Source organism: Manacus vitellinus, unplaced genomic scaffold, assembly GCF_001715985.3.
Source record: "Manacus vitellinus isolate BGI_N305 unplaced genomic scaffold, ASM171598v3 scaffold_43_pilon, whole genome shotgun sequence".
Taxonomy (NCBI): domain Eukaryota; kingdom Metazoa; phylum Chordata; class Aves; order Passeriformes; family Pipridae; genus Manacus; species Manacus vitellinus.
Genome location: NW_021940560.1, coordinates 2,381,896 through 2,398,001, shown reverse-complemented (window position 1 = coordinate 2,398,001; position 16,106 = coordinate 2,381,896). Strand labels below are relative to the sequence as shown.

The window sequence follows — 16,106 nt, the reverse complement described above, 5'->3', positions numbered from 1 at the left end:
CTGGAGTTCCGTGCGAGCGGGAGGAGCTCGGAAAGTCCTGTTGGGATGAGGTGGGGAAGTGAAAAGGGAAATATAAACCCCCTCAGGATCACTGCATGTGAGGATTCAAGACTGAAGCTCACCATAAATAAGTTGGAGAGCTGGAAGAGGGAGGGTAGGGAAGGGTTTCCAAGTGAACACTGAAAGGCTGGAATTTTTCAGCGCCCCCCCTGCCCCGCCCCGTGTTATCCTGTTTGCCTGCAGCTCCAAGGTAATCCCTGTGTGTGTGTTTACACAAATCTGGAACCTGTCTTTCCCACTAGGGAGCTGCCATCTGGACTGGGGCAGCTGGAGCTTGTCTGGATGTGCTGGGCAGGGATATCCATCCCCATCCCAGCGGGCACTGCCCGGCGCCCGGACAAACCCTCGGCATTCCGGGACTCATCCCGGCGGGTTTGGAGCGAAACAACAGGGCTGATGTGAAAAAAAAAAAGTAAAAAAAACCATAAAAAACAAGTGAGAAGTAGTTGTAAATATGTTTATGCTGAGAGTAAGCCCAGAAAAAAAGGGCAGCAAAAGGATTTTGCTGTGAAGCAGGAGCTCGCTCGGCACCCGCGGGATGAGCGGGGAGTGTTTTCGCTCGGCGGTGGCACCGAGTGGGACACGACACCCACGGAGGGATTTGTTGGAGAGCTGAGCTGGAGGCAGCACCACACTGGGCCTGTTGTCTTTTCAGCACTTACATAAGGTCCTGGAAGACAGAAAAAGGATGTATCGTGTGGGGGAAACGTGGAATGCGGAGTTGGATCCTTGCCTCGGAGATGTCTTGCCTGTGTTTGTGTTTCTCTGGGGGCGTGGTTCTGTTTGCTCCTCTGTCAAACTGCTCAACAAAATTTGCATTGTGCCTGAGTGATTTGGAAGGCAAAAGGTGGAATGATTTCTTGTGATTAGCCCGACTAAGATCTTCTGTGAGTGTTTTGGGGGTCAGAAGGGAATTCCTGATTTCTCCTTATTTATAATAGTGAAATATTGACACTCATCGTGTTCAACGGGATTCTGGAGGATGCAGGAGACAAACAGTGCAGGAGAAGAGTTGGAAAAAATGTCATTTACTGATCTTGTCTTACTTATAAGGAAGTTTGAAAGCAGCTAAAATTCCTATGAAGCTTTTCCAACTCTTTTTCATTAAATGATTAATATGTTCGAGTTTCCCACCTTCCAGGAGGCTGCAGGAATGTCACACTTTCATTTTAGGGAATTTTAAGTGTTTCATACTTCATGGCTGGGAAGTCCCTGCGAAGTTTCACAGTTCCCAACCCCGAGAAAGGATCATTTTGATCCCAAATACCATCAAAATTCCCAACTGGGTGTCCCTGGGAGACACTTCCCACGTGTGGGGAGCCGGAGCACTGCAGGATTCCAGTTGTTCTGGGACTCAAATCAGAGGAACAGCAGTGACAGGTATCTGAGATCATTCCTGGGAAACTCCCTGCCAGGCCTCAAAATAGAAATCGTGTTGGTTGCCACCACCAGCCTGAGAGTCATCCCTGGAAAGGATTCACTCTTCCCACTCCGTTTTGGAGACCTTCAGGTCGTTTGTTTGGGCTTTAATTGGGTGCCTTGAATGCTCTTTTTTAGTTCAGTGACAGCATTCCAAGATTCCCTGTGGGAATGGTGTCACTCAGTGTGCCATGGGGAAGCATCCCTGGCTCCCAGAGCCAGGTGGAGGGGGATGGAGGTAGAAGGACAAACACCATTCAGACACTTTGACACTCAAAATTCTGCTTTATTTTTGGCTCTATTAACCAGCCTATGGAAATCAGCTGAAAAATGCCAAAATGGCAAAATAGCTCCCAGAGAATTAACTGGGTCTCTGGTGTTTTATCCTCCTGGACACTCAGGGTGCAGCAGAACCCCAGTTTGACACTTTTCATATCAAAAACTGAGTCGTTTTTATTCTTTTTGTGCCGGGACAAGGAGGATGATCCCAACTGGGAAGTGTCTGTTGTAGCTTTAATGCCTCTTTGGCCCTATTCTCTTTTTTCCCCCAACATCTGAGTGTGTGGGATTTAAACCTTTCTGGTGATTTTGTGTTCCTAATTGTGATCATTTTAATCACTTTGACACCTTCTCTGTCGTGCTGGGGAGGGGACATTTGCCCAGCACATACAAGGCAAGTGCAGCCCCAAGGCTGGGCTCCAAAACACACCATTTTTAGGGTCTTCCAAGCTTTTTTCCCCCCTGCAGGAGTCCCCAGCCAGCAGCTGAGAGGGTTTTGTGCTCTGTGCTGCTCACACCTTGCAGTGACAGCAGTGGCAGGTTTGAACTTGAAACCATCAGCCCCTGTTCTGGTGTGTCCCCTTGAAGTTGGGAAGTGTGAAAAATAACACTTCACTCCAAGCCTCTGGAGATTCCCAGAGGATGACAAGCTTTATCTTGCCATTCCTGGCACCTTCATTTCTCCCTAAACATCACCCTGACCCTCTTCCTCCCATTTTCTCCCACGTTGTTGCTTTGCTCTTGAAGTGGTTCTGGAAAACTTGGGCACCAGAGCTCTGGGGTTTTCCCACTTCCTTAAATCCAGGCTTAAATAAGACACTCGGAAGCACAAGGCACAAAATGGAATTTCTCTGCAAAATCCTGTTACAACATTATTAATTTGTGCCAGCAACAGGACAGACTGGGAGGGACTGTGGCAGGGGGGGGAACACATGGCAACAGTAATTCCAGCTTTTTTTCTTTCCTTCAACAAGAGGACCAGGCACTGGCAGGACAAGGGGAACACTCACTGTATTTTTTTTAAATAAAACCAAGATATATCTGTACATGTAAAATAACATCATCAAGAGTTTAGACTCTAAACACCATTTAAAGTCAGAGCAGCTGACTCTAAAAATCCTTTTCCACACTGTGAGTCCAGAAGATCCATTCAGAGTAGAAAAAAGTTGAATTTCAAGTTACTGTCCATCCAGCAAACCAGGGGCTGCTGGTTTTTAACAATCCAGATATTATTCTTCTCTCTTTCCTCCCTCTTCCCTCTGTCTTATTTCCTGTTGTAGATCCCATCACCCTCCATAGTTCCCACTCTATTTAGGAACCTTTGCTCTTAAGACTTGGTGTGGTGCTTTTAGGCACCTCATCCTTCAGTTTTCCAGCTCTGGATTCTTCCTCTGGAAAGCTCTTTTTCCACAAGTGTTATCTCAGCTCCAGGGTTTCATCCTCCCATGGGCAGGCACATCCAGGCACGTTTTGGCAACGTGTGAACTGCAAGAAAATTGAAATATTTTCTAAGTATATGATGAGATACCTAAGCAAATATGAATTTCCTGGTGTCCCCCCACTACAATCCTGGAGAATAATGTTTATATTGTGCTCTACAGAACTCTGCACTAAAGCTTCCAAGTTTCCTGTAGGATGCATGTTGAGGTGCAAAACTCATTGATTTTTAAATCCTATTTTAGGAAAAGAAATCAGGTTAATCTTTACATTTTGCAGTGTGGCAGCAGTGCAGGTGATTTGTTACTTCACTGCCTTGTTTCTCTTTTTTTTCCCCATTCTTGCCTCTCCTGAGTTATTTGCTGCTGGGCTGGGATTTAATGAATGTCCTTTGGCTCAGCTCATGGGAAGTGCAGTCCTTGGGTGACCTGGGAGCTTTGAGAGTGGTGAGAATAGCACTAATATTAACCTAAAAAAATCAACAAAATAAGTTTGGGGACGTGGAAAACCAGGACAGAAAAGTGCTTTCTGTTGGAACCTTTATTAGCTGGGAAATAACTCCTTTATTTTCCCCTCTGAGGAACATCCCCCTGGGGGTTATCAGAAAAAAATAGGGAATGCTAAAATCTTCCTTCCTGCTCGTGGAAACATCAAAGCTGGGCCTTTTCAGTCTATATTTGTATCTGTCTTCAGATGCATTTGTGGGGTTAGAAAGTGTTTGAGATCAGCCTGGAAACAACCAGAAAAACACAGATGGACAACTTGCCAAAGGTACCTGTGCTGCTGCAGCTGAAGGGGTTTTTTTCCAAGGTGTTATTTCGATTTATGCTGCTTTTCCTGTTCTTTCTGTTCCTCCAGAACAGCCTGTAACAACTCAGATATTTTAGAGCGTGGCCTGTGTTAAATAACTCCCAGTGTCCAGGCCCTGTGGTGCTTCAGGCCACTCACAAACTGCTCCACTCCTTGGATTTCAGTGCAAAATTAACCTCAAACATAACACAGTTCCAGCAGCCAGACTGAACTTCACCCTTTAATTCTTTTATGGAGAGTAAAATTCTAGGGAATAGCAAAAATAAAATAAAAATGTCCCTTAGTGTCACACGAGTATTTCTGCATCAGTGCTTAGAATAGAATGAAGTTCAAGTGCAAAGTGATGGGCTTGTCTGGGTGGGTTATGCAGCCCTGAAATACAGATTATTATTATTATTATTGCCATTATGATTATTATTATTATTTTTATTGTACAGTGATGACTCCTCCTAGATGGAAAAAAAGTTTCTAGTCCTGTCCAGACGAGCTGCCAGAGCAGTGTTTGGGAGTGGGAGTGCGACGTGGGGGAAAGGGAGGATGTGTTTGTGTTGAAGTTTCCTCTGGAAATCAGGGATTTGGTGTTATCACGTCTCAGACATTTTATTTACAGCCTGAGGAAAACCATCCCTGCATCACAGACCCCAGTGCCTGTGTTGCTCAGTGTCAGGTTTACCAAATAAAGTAAATGGAGATGATAAACTCCCAGAAGTTTCTGCTTTCCTTTTTTCCCCCCCTCTGGGTGTAATGTAGAGGTAATGTTTCCTCCCAGGCTTTTCCATCCATGGACACTCCGGAGCTTTGCTCGTGGCTTCTTTGAACAGCAGCACTCTGCCTTTAGGGATCCAGGAATTGGTTTCCTGAGGACCTGACAATTCCATGGGCACTCAGGATGGGTGCAGGAGCTTCCTTATGGACCTGCTATGCCCAATAAATTTCCTGTATTGGAAGTGCCAGCTGCCCTTCTCCCCTGGGAGCTCCGGCCCTGTGCAGGGGGTGGCAGAGCTGGTTGGAGCAGATGGGCTCAGGGCTTCTTGGTGTGCTTCCCCTTCTCCTCTTCCCTTCCTTCCCCCACATTCCTGCTTTTCCTCTCTGAGTGTTTAATCCAGGATTGTGCAGTTTAGCCTGGGCAGACCTACTGCAAATGCCTGTCCAGGTGGGAAACTCCAGTCAGATCCAAGGTCACTAAACCAACAGTTGGAACAGTGGGATGGGCTGAAGTGATTCAGAGCATTCATGGATAAAAAAAATCATGGATAGGAGAACCTGGCTATAAAAATATGTGGATAAGGAGGATATTTGGGCAAAGCTAATTTTACTGGAGTTTCTGCATTTCCTAAAACTCAGCTTGTCCGTGGCCCTCTTGGCAGCGGGAGAGAGGGAATAATGGCACGTGTGAGAGAAATCCAGGACTTCTGCTTTATTGCACTGACAGACCCAAATTGGGCAATCTGGTGCCTCAGCTGTTCCTTGCCAGGGCTGGGAGTTGTAAAGGTCAGGCCATGGCAGTGCAGGGAATGGGCTGGGGAATGGGATGGGGCACATGCAGTGGCACCAGCTGGCTGGGCCCCGCTCCCGTGGCACATCCAGGATCCTGCCACTGCCTATTTTGGGAATGCCTCAGTGCCAGGTTTGGGGAGGAGGCGGTGTGGGACGCTCAGCTGACATCCCAGGCTGCAGCAGCTCCCAGGTAGGAATCATTCCTGTTCTCCTCAGAGAGAGTGGGGCTGGTTTTCCATGCTTTTAATACAGGTGGAGCTCACGTGGGTGTTCCCAACGCGCTCTTGGCAGCGTCTGACAGACAAAAACAGGAATACAAGGCACCTCTTCCTCCCTTCTGCTGCTTTGTGGCACTTCTGCCTCCTCACAACCTTTGCAGAAACCAGACTGGTGCTTCAGATCACACTGGGAAGTTCTCCCCACTTGGGGGGGGCCTCACACAGAATCCCAAAATAGTTTGGGATGGAATGGACCTTAAAGCCCGTCCCATTCCATCCACCCTCCACAGCGCTCCTGTTTGCTGTAATTTACCAGTGAATCAATTGAATTTGTCATTTAAAAGGCAAAGTTAAATTCCCAGGTTCACAAACCTTTATTTTGAAGCATCCTGGGATGTGGGATGACCCCATCTTTGGGTTTCCAAGACGTGCTCGCCGCCTTTTTTGGCTCGTGCACCAAAACTGCCTTTTGGTAAATTCTCCTGACCAAAGCACCTGCTTTTGGCTGATATTATAATTAAACCTTCACTGTTCAGTGTTTTAAATTCCCTCTGCTGCTGCTGCTCAGGGAGAAGCATTGTGCCACCACTCATCCTTCTTTTTTTTCCCAAACTTGCAAAGAAAGTTGTGCAAGGTTTGACTCGACAGAAGCTCTTTGTCCCTTGGGATGATGGTGAACTTGACATTAAAAACAGGGGAGAACTCGGATTAAAAAAGGGGGAGAGGGGTTTTTGTGCACCCTGGGTTGGTTTTATCCCTCAAACCCCAGTTCACAGTGGTTCACTTCCCATTCCAGGTGCCATCCTCGGCAGGTCAGAGACCCAGGAGTGCATCTACTACAACGCCAACTGGGAGAAGGATAAAACCAACCGGAGTGGGATCGAGCCTTGTTACGGGGACAAAGATAAGAGGAGACACTGCTTTGCCACGTGGAAGAACATTTCTGGCTCCATTGAGATCGTGAAGCAGGGCTGCTGGCTGGATGACATCAACTGCTATGACAGGTGAGGCAGTTTCCCTCGGAATTGGGAGTTTATTTGTGATTTTCAACCTTTCTGCCCCATTTCTGCATCGTTCCCCCCTGCAGACGGTGCTTGAGACAGGAGATAACACACAGTCTGTGAATAATTGTCTTTTATAGAGCTTATAATTATCTTATATATGAATAATTATGTTATATGTGAATAATTATGTTATATGTGAGTAATTATGTTATATCTGAATGATTATGTTATATGTGAATAATTATGTTATATGTGAGTAATTATGTTATATGTGAATGATTATGTTATATCTGAATGATTATCTTAGCTGCCCTTTGTTTTTGCACATTTGCATTTAGGGACCAGATTTCACCTCAGTACTTTATCTCGTTTGCTGACTACTGTATTTTACCTTCTTTTATTTCCTTACTGTCTATTAGAAACCCCCAGGTATTTAATTTATGCTTCTTTAGGCCATTAATAATAGATTTTTCTAATGCCTTGTTATTGCCCAAACAATGCAAACACAGTTATTGCACCCAGAATGCAAAATTCTTTTTTTTTATCAGACTTTTCCAAAGAATTTGGAGTAGGAAAGCCAGCACTTTGTGGCTGCAGTTCACCAAATCATGGAAGTATTTTGCCACTTCATTAAAAAGCTCCAGAGACACTGAATATTCTAAATTTTCCAGTCATTCTTTTAATAACAGATGGTCCTGCAAGTCCCCATGAGCAGGAACAGCAGGACTTGGGGTTTGTTGGATCCTGGCTGAATAAAGGTCATGACTCTCTTAAGAAATGGCATTTACAGTTTTTAAACTACAATAGTGGGTTTATTGGGCCAAAACACTCATTGTTTGGAAAGGGAGAGAATTAAGAAATAAATGCACTGTGGATCTTGGTTAAAAAATATTTAGAAATTATTGTAGCAATATTTTAGGGACGTTTTCCTTTGGGTTTCCTGAGCTGTTGAGTTGTTAGAAGAAATCCTTGCAGTCATTTCTCCCAAATCCAGTTGCCCCCCACCCCAGGATGTTTTTCTAGAAGAAATCCTGAGATTAAATTGTCCCTTGAGCCAAGAAAAGGAAATGGAAGAAGGAATAAAGTGCGGGAAAGATGGTGAGGAAATAGTTGGGAACTGAGTAAGAGTCTGTGTGTGCTCATTAATTAAGTTGTGCTAATAACACACACTGACTGCTGTGTTTGTCCAGAACATCCCAAATCTTATCTCTGCAGTGGTTTCACTGGACAGGGAGTCATGGAATGATGAACTCCAAACAGCAGCACATGGAGAACATCAAAGAGAAAATGTTCCCTGGAATCACAGCACACTGAAGCTGCAGGGGCTGGTTCTGTGAAACAACCCTAAGTTTTGAAGATGAGCCCAAAACTTCCTTGACAGTCTTCAGCTGTATTTAAAATCCTCAGCTATATCTGGATTTTCAGATTCCCTTCCTGCTCTGAGGTTGGGCCCTGCCTGGTCCTTATTTCTCCTCCCAAACTTGAATAGTTTCACCTTATTTGTTACTAAAACTCCTTTCCTGCAGTTAATCCATGGAGTGGAACAAGTCCTGTCTCTGAGCAGGGGGGATTGTACAAATATAATTTATTTATTTATTGCTAAAAATACAATAAAATTCCAAAGTTCTTCTTCCCACTTATCCCCAACCCTGCAACCCTGTGCTGGGGTTAAAGCACCCCTTTAAATCCAGATTTCTGCTCTTCAGCCTCCTGTGCTGGTTTGCTTTAACTCTGCCCCAAGACCAGCAAACCCACGCTGCTTCTGTTCTAACAACATTTCATTGCAACCTCAAATACCAAAGTTTAAATTGATTTAAATTACCCAGCTGCTTTTTGGGGGCTGTGTCATCCCGGCCGATTCGACGCCGAAGTTTTAAAGACGAGAACACAGATTTTTCTTTTTTTTTTTTCCTTAAACAACCTCCTCCCCCAGATGGAACTGGATCAATATTTCCCTCTTCCCTTTCCCAGGAATGATTGCATCGAGAAGAAGGACAGCCCTGAGGTGTTTTTCTGTTGCTGTGAGGGCAACATGTGCAACGAGCGCTTCTTCTACTTCCCGGAGATGGAGGTGACACAGCGTAAGTTCCTGGGACACTTTGGGGGAGGAATGTTCCATACTGTGCCTGGGCAGGGGGATGAGGCTTTTCCCAGCATCCTGGGCTGGTTTTCCTGCAGGAATAAAGGGTTTCCTGCAGCGATAAAGCTCTGTGTGCTCACAGAAAGATTCTTCCACTTTGAAAAAGGTTCTTCCCTTGAAGTGATTAAAAGATACTCCAGCTCTTTTCCAAGGGTGAGAAGGAAGGATAATCTGAAATAATTGTCTGTTTTAGATAGAGGAGTTACTGTCAAATCTTACCTTAATTGTATAGTTAAGCTGCTGTAAGTGTCTATAAATTGTTGGGCTAAAAGCTGTATCATCCCTGCTCCTTCCCTTCAAACAATCCTTTTTAAACTACTTGGAACTCTGCAAATTAACACATTAACCTCTAAAAAGGGGGACAGAATTTCCTCCCGGGTCACAAATCAAATCCAACAGCCAGGCTTAACACACAATTGTTAAAAAAAAACCCATAAGCAAGAGATGATTTTTCTTGCCTGTCTTCTTCCAGTGGGGAATCTAATCTTTGCTGGAGAAGTGAGTAATGTCACCGACTGAGCCGAAAGCAGCAAATGTCTCGTGCACCAAATAGCCAGAGGAAGTTGTTTATGAAATGAAACAACATTTTCTGGGAGATTAAAATAGCCTTTGTGGAGCCAGGAGATATTGTTGTCATGTCTGTCAGTGATCCTGCCAAGGCAAGAGCTGACATTCTCCTTCCCTCCCGTGAAACCCCCTTTGCCCGGGGGGCTGCGTTTCCACGCTTTCCAAAAAAATGCTGCCTTTATCAGGAGGTGTTAGTTGAATATTTTATAGTCTGCTGGGTGATCAGGGATTGTCAGGAAACCAGGCTGATGGGTGTCTGAGCTCTGGGGGGGTTTGTTTATTAAAAGCTGTGTCCTCTTTTCCCCGCAGCCACTTCCAACCCCGTGACCCCGAAGCCCCCTCTGTTCAACACCCTGCTGTATTCCTTGGTGCCTATCATGGGAATTGCAGTGATTGTGCTCTTTTCCTTCTGGATGTACAGACACCACAAGCTGGCCTATCCCCCAGTGCTGGTGCCCACCCAGGTAAGGCCCTGCTTCAGGATTTTGGGGGGTTTTTTTAATGGCAAAACCGTTCCCTGAGGAGGATCTGTCCCTGGCTGAGCCTCCACCTCCCTGGTTCAGAGCTGCCAGCGCTTGCTCTCCCCAAAAGCAGAAAATTAAGCTTTACTTCAACAGCCTTCTCCCATTAATTACTTTTTTATGGACATATAAGCAACTTCTTCATGTTTTTTGGGATGGAGGGAACTGAAAACAAGGCTTGAGGTGACCAAGACACCGTGAGGGGCTGCTCAGGTGCTCAAGGCTGAGCTTAAAGCTGAGGTTAAAACTGGAGCTGCTAATTCATCTTGGCAACTTGAGGGGAATAGAAGACAGTACCTAGCACATGATGAGCTGGTTTTGAGGAATTGTGGAACTGGGAAACAGGTGCAGTTGAAGGGAATGGTAAGAAAACCTTCAGTTCAGTAATTGCAGGGTTCAGCTCAGCTCGTGGTCTTACTGCCATTCCCCTCTTCTTCTCCTCTTGCTTCTTTATGTGTTTTCTGTTTGGCCTTAAAACATTTCACTTTTAGTTTGTCTCAGGATGTTTCAGTTTTAGTGGTGTTTGTGTTTTATTTAAAACACTGTGAGATTGTGGGCTCCAGATTTGGGTGTGAACTGGCCGTGCTGCACCCAAACCCAGGCCTTTTTTGGGGGAGTTCCTGCTGCTGGGAGGTGGAATCCAGCTGATTCTGGAGGTGGAATTACTGTTAGTACTGGAATTCCTCTTCCTTCAGTTACATCTGGAGATTCAGCTGAGATCAGGAGGCTTTTATGGAAAGAGTTAACACAGGAAATCGTTGAGAGCAGAGCAGGAAAAATGAAGGAAAAGTGGAAATGGAGAAAGAAATGACTTGGAATTTTTGCAGTGGGAATTACCTCGAGCCTCCTAACTCAGTGCAGCGACCAGAATACACATCCTCTCATAACTGCTGCTGCTATTTATGATCCAATCAAATGAAAACACGTGTTATTTTGGGTAGGGTTGCATTTAGAAAGGCCGGGTGTCCGTGCTCCGTGTTTCCAGTGCCGCCGCTCGGCTGGAGGGTTTTCCAGGAGCCGGGATTGGCTGGGCCTGCTCAATCAGTTGTTTTGGTTTCAGTTGCACGGTAATAGATCAGACAAATTTGGGGACAGGCAGTGGCCATATGTTGTTGCCAAGTGACAAGCACATAATTTCGGGAGGGAAGTCTGTTTGCTGTCCGTGAGGAGCCGAGCGCAGCTCCTCGCACTCCCCGCAAGCTGTCGGCAGAATTACCTCAGCCCGCCCAGATTTTGATGGATTTGGGACTTTCCATCGAGCCCAGTGGTCTCCCCTGGAGGATCAGCTCCCTAAGTGCTAATTGTGGGGTCGTTTCAGCCTGGGATTTCCTCCCTGAGGAAGGGGTGAAGGGGCGGGAAAGCGAGCGAGGGTTAAATGCGGGATCGCGAGAACTGTGAGATTCTCCCTCCTTTTCCTGCAGTTCTCTCCTCACCCTGTGCTTGGTACAGGATGGACACCCAAATTTTTAATAAGCAGGGTAATCACCTGCTCTGTCCATGCCCAGACTGTGCCTGTTGGGATCAGTGTGTGTTGGTGCCCGGGCTGGTTGTGGTGTGGCAGCGTTTGCTGCTCCTGCGGTGAACAGACATTAAGGGCCGATGTGGAAAGGCAGGAAAAGCTCCTCCTGCCTGAAGAACTAAATGAAATCATTATGTAAATCAAAGGTATAAAGCATTCCCCACTTTCCATCTGATTACAGCTGGTTGGAGCAGGAGACACAGGAAGTGGGAAGAGAGGGAAAAGTATTAGTAACTTTATAACCACTGCACATTCACGCAATTAATAGATTAACTGTTAATATTACATTTAATAACTAGGGCAGGAGCAGAGTTTGGAGGCAAATGGTTTGGGTTTGTAGTGTTTGTGTAGCAGTGGATGGGTCAGATGTACAGCAGACATTCCCTGGAAAACAGGGATTGGAATGAAAGATAAAGGGCATTTAGTCTTGCCTTCACCTCCTCCTGTGCTCCCACTGTGCTGTGTGGGGAACTGTCCACTTAAAGCTGAATAATTCCATAAAACCTGTCACTTTTTACCTTCTCCAAAGAGTTATTAACAAATCCATCTGTAAAACACTTTGAAAGAACTGTTTTATCTTCTTATTTACATTTGATTTAATCACACAGCAAGCACACGTTCATTGTTTGATAAAATTCCCCCCCCCCCAAAAAAAAAAGGATTAGGAATGTCTTGCTGGATCACACAGTTGCTTTTTAGTTTGCTTTGGGTTGTTTTTAAAATTGGAGTCATCTGTTGAGAGGGTTGCAATGGGGCTTTACAGGTTCACAGAACCTTCATAACCTGTCTTAGTGATTTTTGTGAAACATTTGAACTCACTTGGGTCATCTCCTGGAGACACCCAGCTTTTTATTCCCTAAATTAACTCTAAATCCACTGGATGCATTTAAAATTTCTGGGATGATCTTTATCCCTCTGCCTCACTGGGAAAACCACAGGAGAAAGAAAGAAGTTAAATCAGATGTTCAGGTTTTCCCCATTTTGGTCTCCCAGCCACAGTTTTTTCTTGTTCTTGTTCCAGGTATTTTATTAGATAAAACCATATCAGATAAAAACATTTGAACCCTGGAGAAGTGCAAGGGAAGAGGGGTTTTTACAAGGATTTAGTCCTGGATGTGCAGTGGGTGAACAGCTTAAAACTTGAGTCCTTTTTTTCCCCTAATAGAATCCGAGGGCTGTTCCAGGCAGTAAAAACAAATCCAGACTTCAAACGATGTTCCCCTGAATGGGAACCTGAAGGGAACTTCTTAATTAAAGCACAATTAAAATTAAAAACCAGTTTTAAAAGTGTTTCTGTGGTGAACTTCAGGTCACTTCGGGCTTTTGCATTGATTCGAGCAGAGCATTGTGTTGCAAACTCTGTGTTTGCCTCAGTCCTGGCTTAGTGAAAGGTTTAATTTTGGGATGGGGCCTGTCAGAGTGGAGGGAGGAGGTGTGGATCCACCTGAGAAATCTGGATTTGGGACAGAAGGTTTAAATGAGCATAAATTTATCCTTTAAAAACACCCCTATGTGTGTCTGATTTCCCAGTGTCTGGGGGGAGCTGCTCCGGTGGGAAGTTTAGGAGGGGACTCACTTCCCAGAGCTTCATTTTTGCAGTTTGTTCTTCTGCTCAGAGCAAAATGTTAGAATTCAGACTTTTCTTTTTGCTTATTCCTGAGGGATTCACATCTTCCTCAGGAGCTGGAGAACTTCCATAGTGGATAGGAGTGAAAAAGGGGCTCCACCCTCGGCGTGGGTGTTGTGCTGACTGACAGCAGGAGGGGGGATCCTGCTGGATCCCACTGCTCCCAGCACTGGATTGATAAATCCAACTGCCAGCCAGTCTGTTCTCCAAGAAATCCTTCAGCCCTCAGTGATCTGGATAATGCCCAGTGTGTGCTCAGCAGTGCCCAGACACAGGGAAAAGCTCCCGGTGGCTCCGTGCTCCGGAGCGTCCTGGGCAGGGAAAGGGAAGGGGAGATGAAAGGGATGGGGATTCCACAGGGCAGCTGAATCCAGGGGGTGGAATTCCATGCTCTTCCAACAGCAGCTCGTCCAGTTATAGCAGACACAAAGGAAAGGGCTGAGGGGAGGGAATCACAGAATCTGGGAATGGTTTGGGTTGGAAGGGACCTTAAAGATCGTTTAGTTCCAGGGAGACAGGGACACCTCCCACTAGCCCAGGCTGCTCCAAGGCCCATCCAACCTGGTCTGGGACACTTCCAGGGATCCAGGGGCAGCCACAGCTTCTCTGGGCAACCTGGGCCAGGGCCTCACCAGGACAAAGCTGAGGAGCAGGATGGGAGGTGTCTCTGCTGAGGTAACACTGAGGTTGTTCAGTCAAAATAAATTAAATTAAAATGGGCTTTAATTTTCAGTGCTCTGGGACGTGAGTTTGGGATGAGTTTTGTTGCACAGTCTGTAAATTCCTGTTGGAAAGGACCTTTCACGCCGGGCTGTGTGTTGGGATGAGTGTTGGGATGTGTGTTGGGATGAGTGTTGGGATGTGTGTTGGGATGAGTGTTGGGATGAGTGTTGGGATGTATGTTCCCCTTCCCGACTCCCAGTTGAGTGGAGTTCTCTATAACCCTCAGCGATGGAGCCCAAGTCGGGGAGTTCTAAAATTCCCGTCTAACTCCGACATTCCCAGCAAAGTGCCGGGAATTCCGGTGGTGCGGCGCTGCCCCCGCGTGGGCACTGGGGGCATTGCAGGGAACGCGTTCCCATCCCTTTGGAAGTTTAATTCCCGGCGTGTTCGAGTCCACTTTGTAACACCTGGAACGGACATTTCGGGCTCTAATTATCAACTAACTCAGCTAATTGTCCATGTAACAACCCTGCTCTCCCCGTTTTCTTTGCTCACATATCACTGCTGGATTCTTTTAGTTCTGATTTTGAACGATATTACTGCTACAAGACAATTCCCCCCCACGAATCCTGTTGTTAATTCACCACTAACCGACTTTATCTCCTATAATCTGCTTTTTCCTGCCGTTCTGGGTGCAAACAGTAACTTCTCTTGCCTTGTTCTCTCCTCTCTCCAAGCATGCCTTTCATATAATGATCGAGGTAAGAGCCTCTGTTTGTGTTTGGGGACATTTTGTGTTCATAAATGTCACTTAGGAGAAAGTAGAGGGGTTTAGATTGGAGTAATATTTAAGTATTTTCCTGGAAGGAATTGTCAGAGTTCCTTCAGCCTCCACTCACTGTTTGGCTTCAGATTATCCCAGTCAGGGAAGTGCTTTTAATGGATTTGTGTTCCGTGTTCCTTAAGCTCCTCTCTGACCTCCAGACCCATTTTTGAGGATGCTTCAGGAAACCTTATTCCTGGAAGTCATTCCTTCTTTCAGGAATATTCTCCCTGTGTGACTCATTCCAAGGGAAAGGGCGGGAAGGGGAAATTGGTGCCTGGATTTTGGACAGCTGTGGAAAGCTGTGATCCCAATTTATCCCCAGCAGGGCTTTGCTGACATTCCACCCTCATCCTTGGCGCCATGGGATTATCCCAGAAAGCCTCCCAGGGATAATGGTGCCTGTGGCACGTGGGACATCCTTGCTTTGGAGCTGGGAATGTTTCTGTGTAAAAATAGCCCCTGGAGCTGTGGAGTTGGATTTTCACCAAGAAGAAAAATCAAGGAAAAAAAACAAGGAAAGCTTTCCTTTCTGGTTCTGTAAGAGCAGGAATTCTGCTTTCCACTCAATCCCAGGGTTTGTTTGGATTGAGGGGGGTGGGAAGGGTGTTGCTGCCTCGGAAAGTCCGGAAGTTTTGACTCCATGGAAACGTCTCCCCAGGAAAGGGAAACCCCGGGAGGGGCTGGGTCAGGGCCTGGGAACAGCCTGTGCAGTGCCAGGGCTTTCTAGGAAACAGGAATTTGGGATGTGGGAAGGGTTGTGGTCCAGTGGGACACGAAGGAGCAGCAGATTCCGCTGCCACTTTCACTTTCAGCTCTCGGGGAGGGATTTTTTTCTCCATCAAATCCCAGAGAAGGGCTCTTTTCCTGGTGGTTCCAAAAGAATCCAGGCACTGTGCCCTCCAGAATCCCAGCAGGGTTTGTGGGTGGAGTCATGGAAAGGAAGGGGAATCTAAGGCACTGAAGCAAAAGGAGATTTGAGCTTATTTCCCACAAATTTGGGCAAAGCAGGAGGGGCAAAATTTTAAATAATTAATTACAACTCTTAAATCCCAAGGGCTGCTCAGGGCACTGGGAACAACGGGATTTTACACCTCAGAGTTGGCTCTGGGCAGTAAATTTGGGAATCTTGCTACCAGTTGCACTTAGAACAATTCCCAGCATTTGTATTTCCAAACTGAGGGCAGTGCTTCCCCTGGAATATTCCAGGAGGGAATGAAAGGCTTTCATTCCAGCTCTGTTCCTGAGGGCTCCGATTTCAGGGACACACTGGCAAAGTTGGGAGCCATGGAAGTGGCTGGGGAGGAGCTGATCCCCAAACCTGGATGTGAAGGGTTCAACAGGTCACACAAAGTCCCAGAAACACAAAAAAAACCCCAAATGCACAAAAATCCTTGAAAGCATCCAAGGTGCTCATTCCAATTCCAGCTCTTTCCAGAGCAACAAGTAAAGCTTGATTATCTTTAGTCCTGAATTTCTGCTCTGCTTTCCCTCCTGGTTAAAAAATTCCTTAATTTCTGCT

At 46.0% G+C, this 16,106-nt stretch overlaps 1 protein-coding gene across 2 annotated transcripts in view; it reads left to right on the top strand.

The window, feature by feature from the left end:
- Nucleotides 1-16,106, top strand: part of ACVR2A (activin A receptor type 2A) — a 48,711-nt gene that overhangs the window by 22,185 nt on the left and 10,420 nt on the right. The window contains exons 2-5 of one of the 2 annotated variants that reach the window (XM_018078896.3): nt 6,517-6,724; nt 8,696-8,805; nt 9,741-9,895; nt 14,499-14,522. In XM_018078896.3, the coding sequence (XP_017934385.1) occupies nt 6,517-6,724; nt 8,696-8,805; nt 9,741-9,895; nt 14,499-14,522 (497 nt within the window). The remainder of the gene's footprint in view (nt 1-6,516; nt 6,725-8,695; nt 8,806-9,740; nt 9,896-14,498; nt 14,523-16,106) is intronic. The other variant, XM_018078897.3, reaches the window with a different exon arrangement.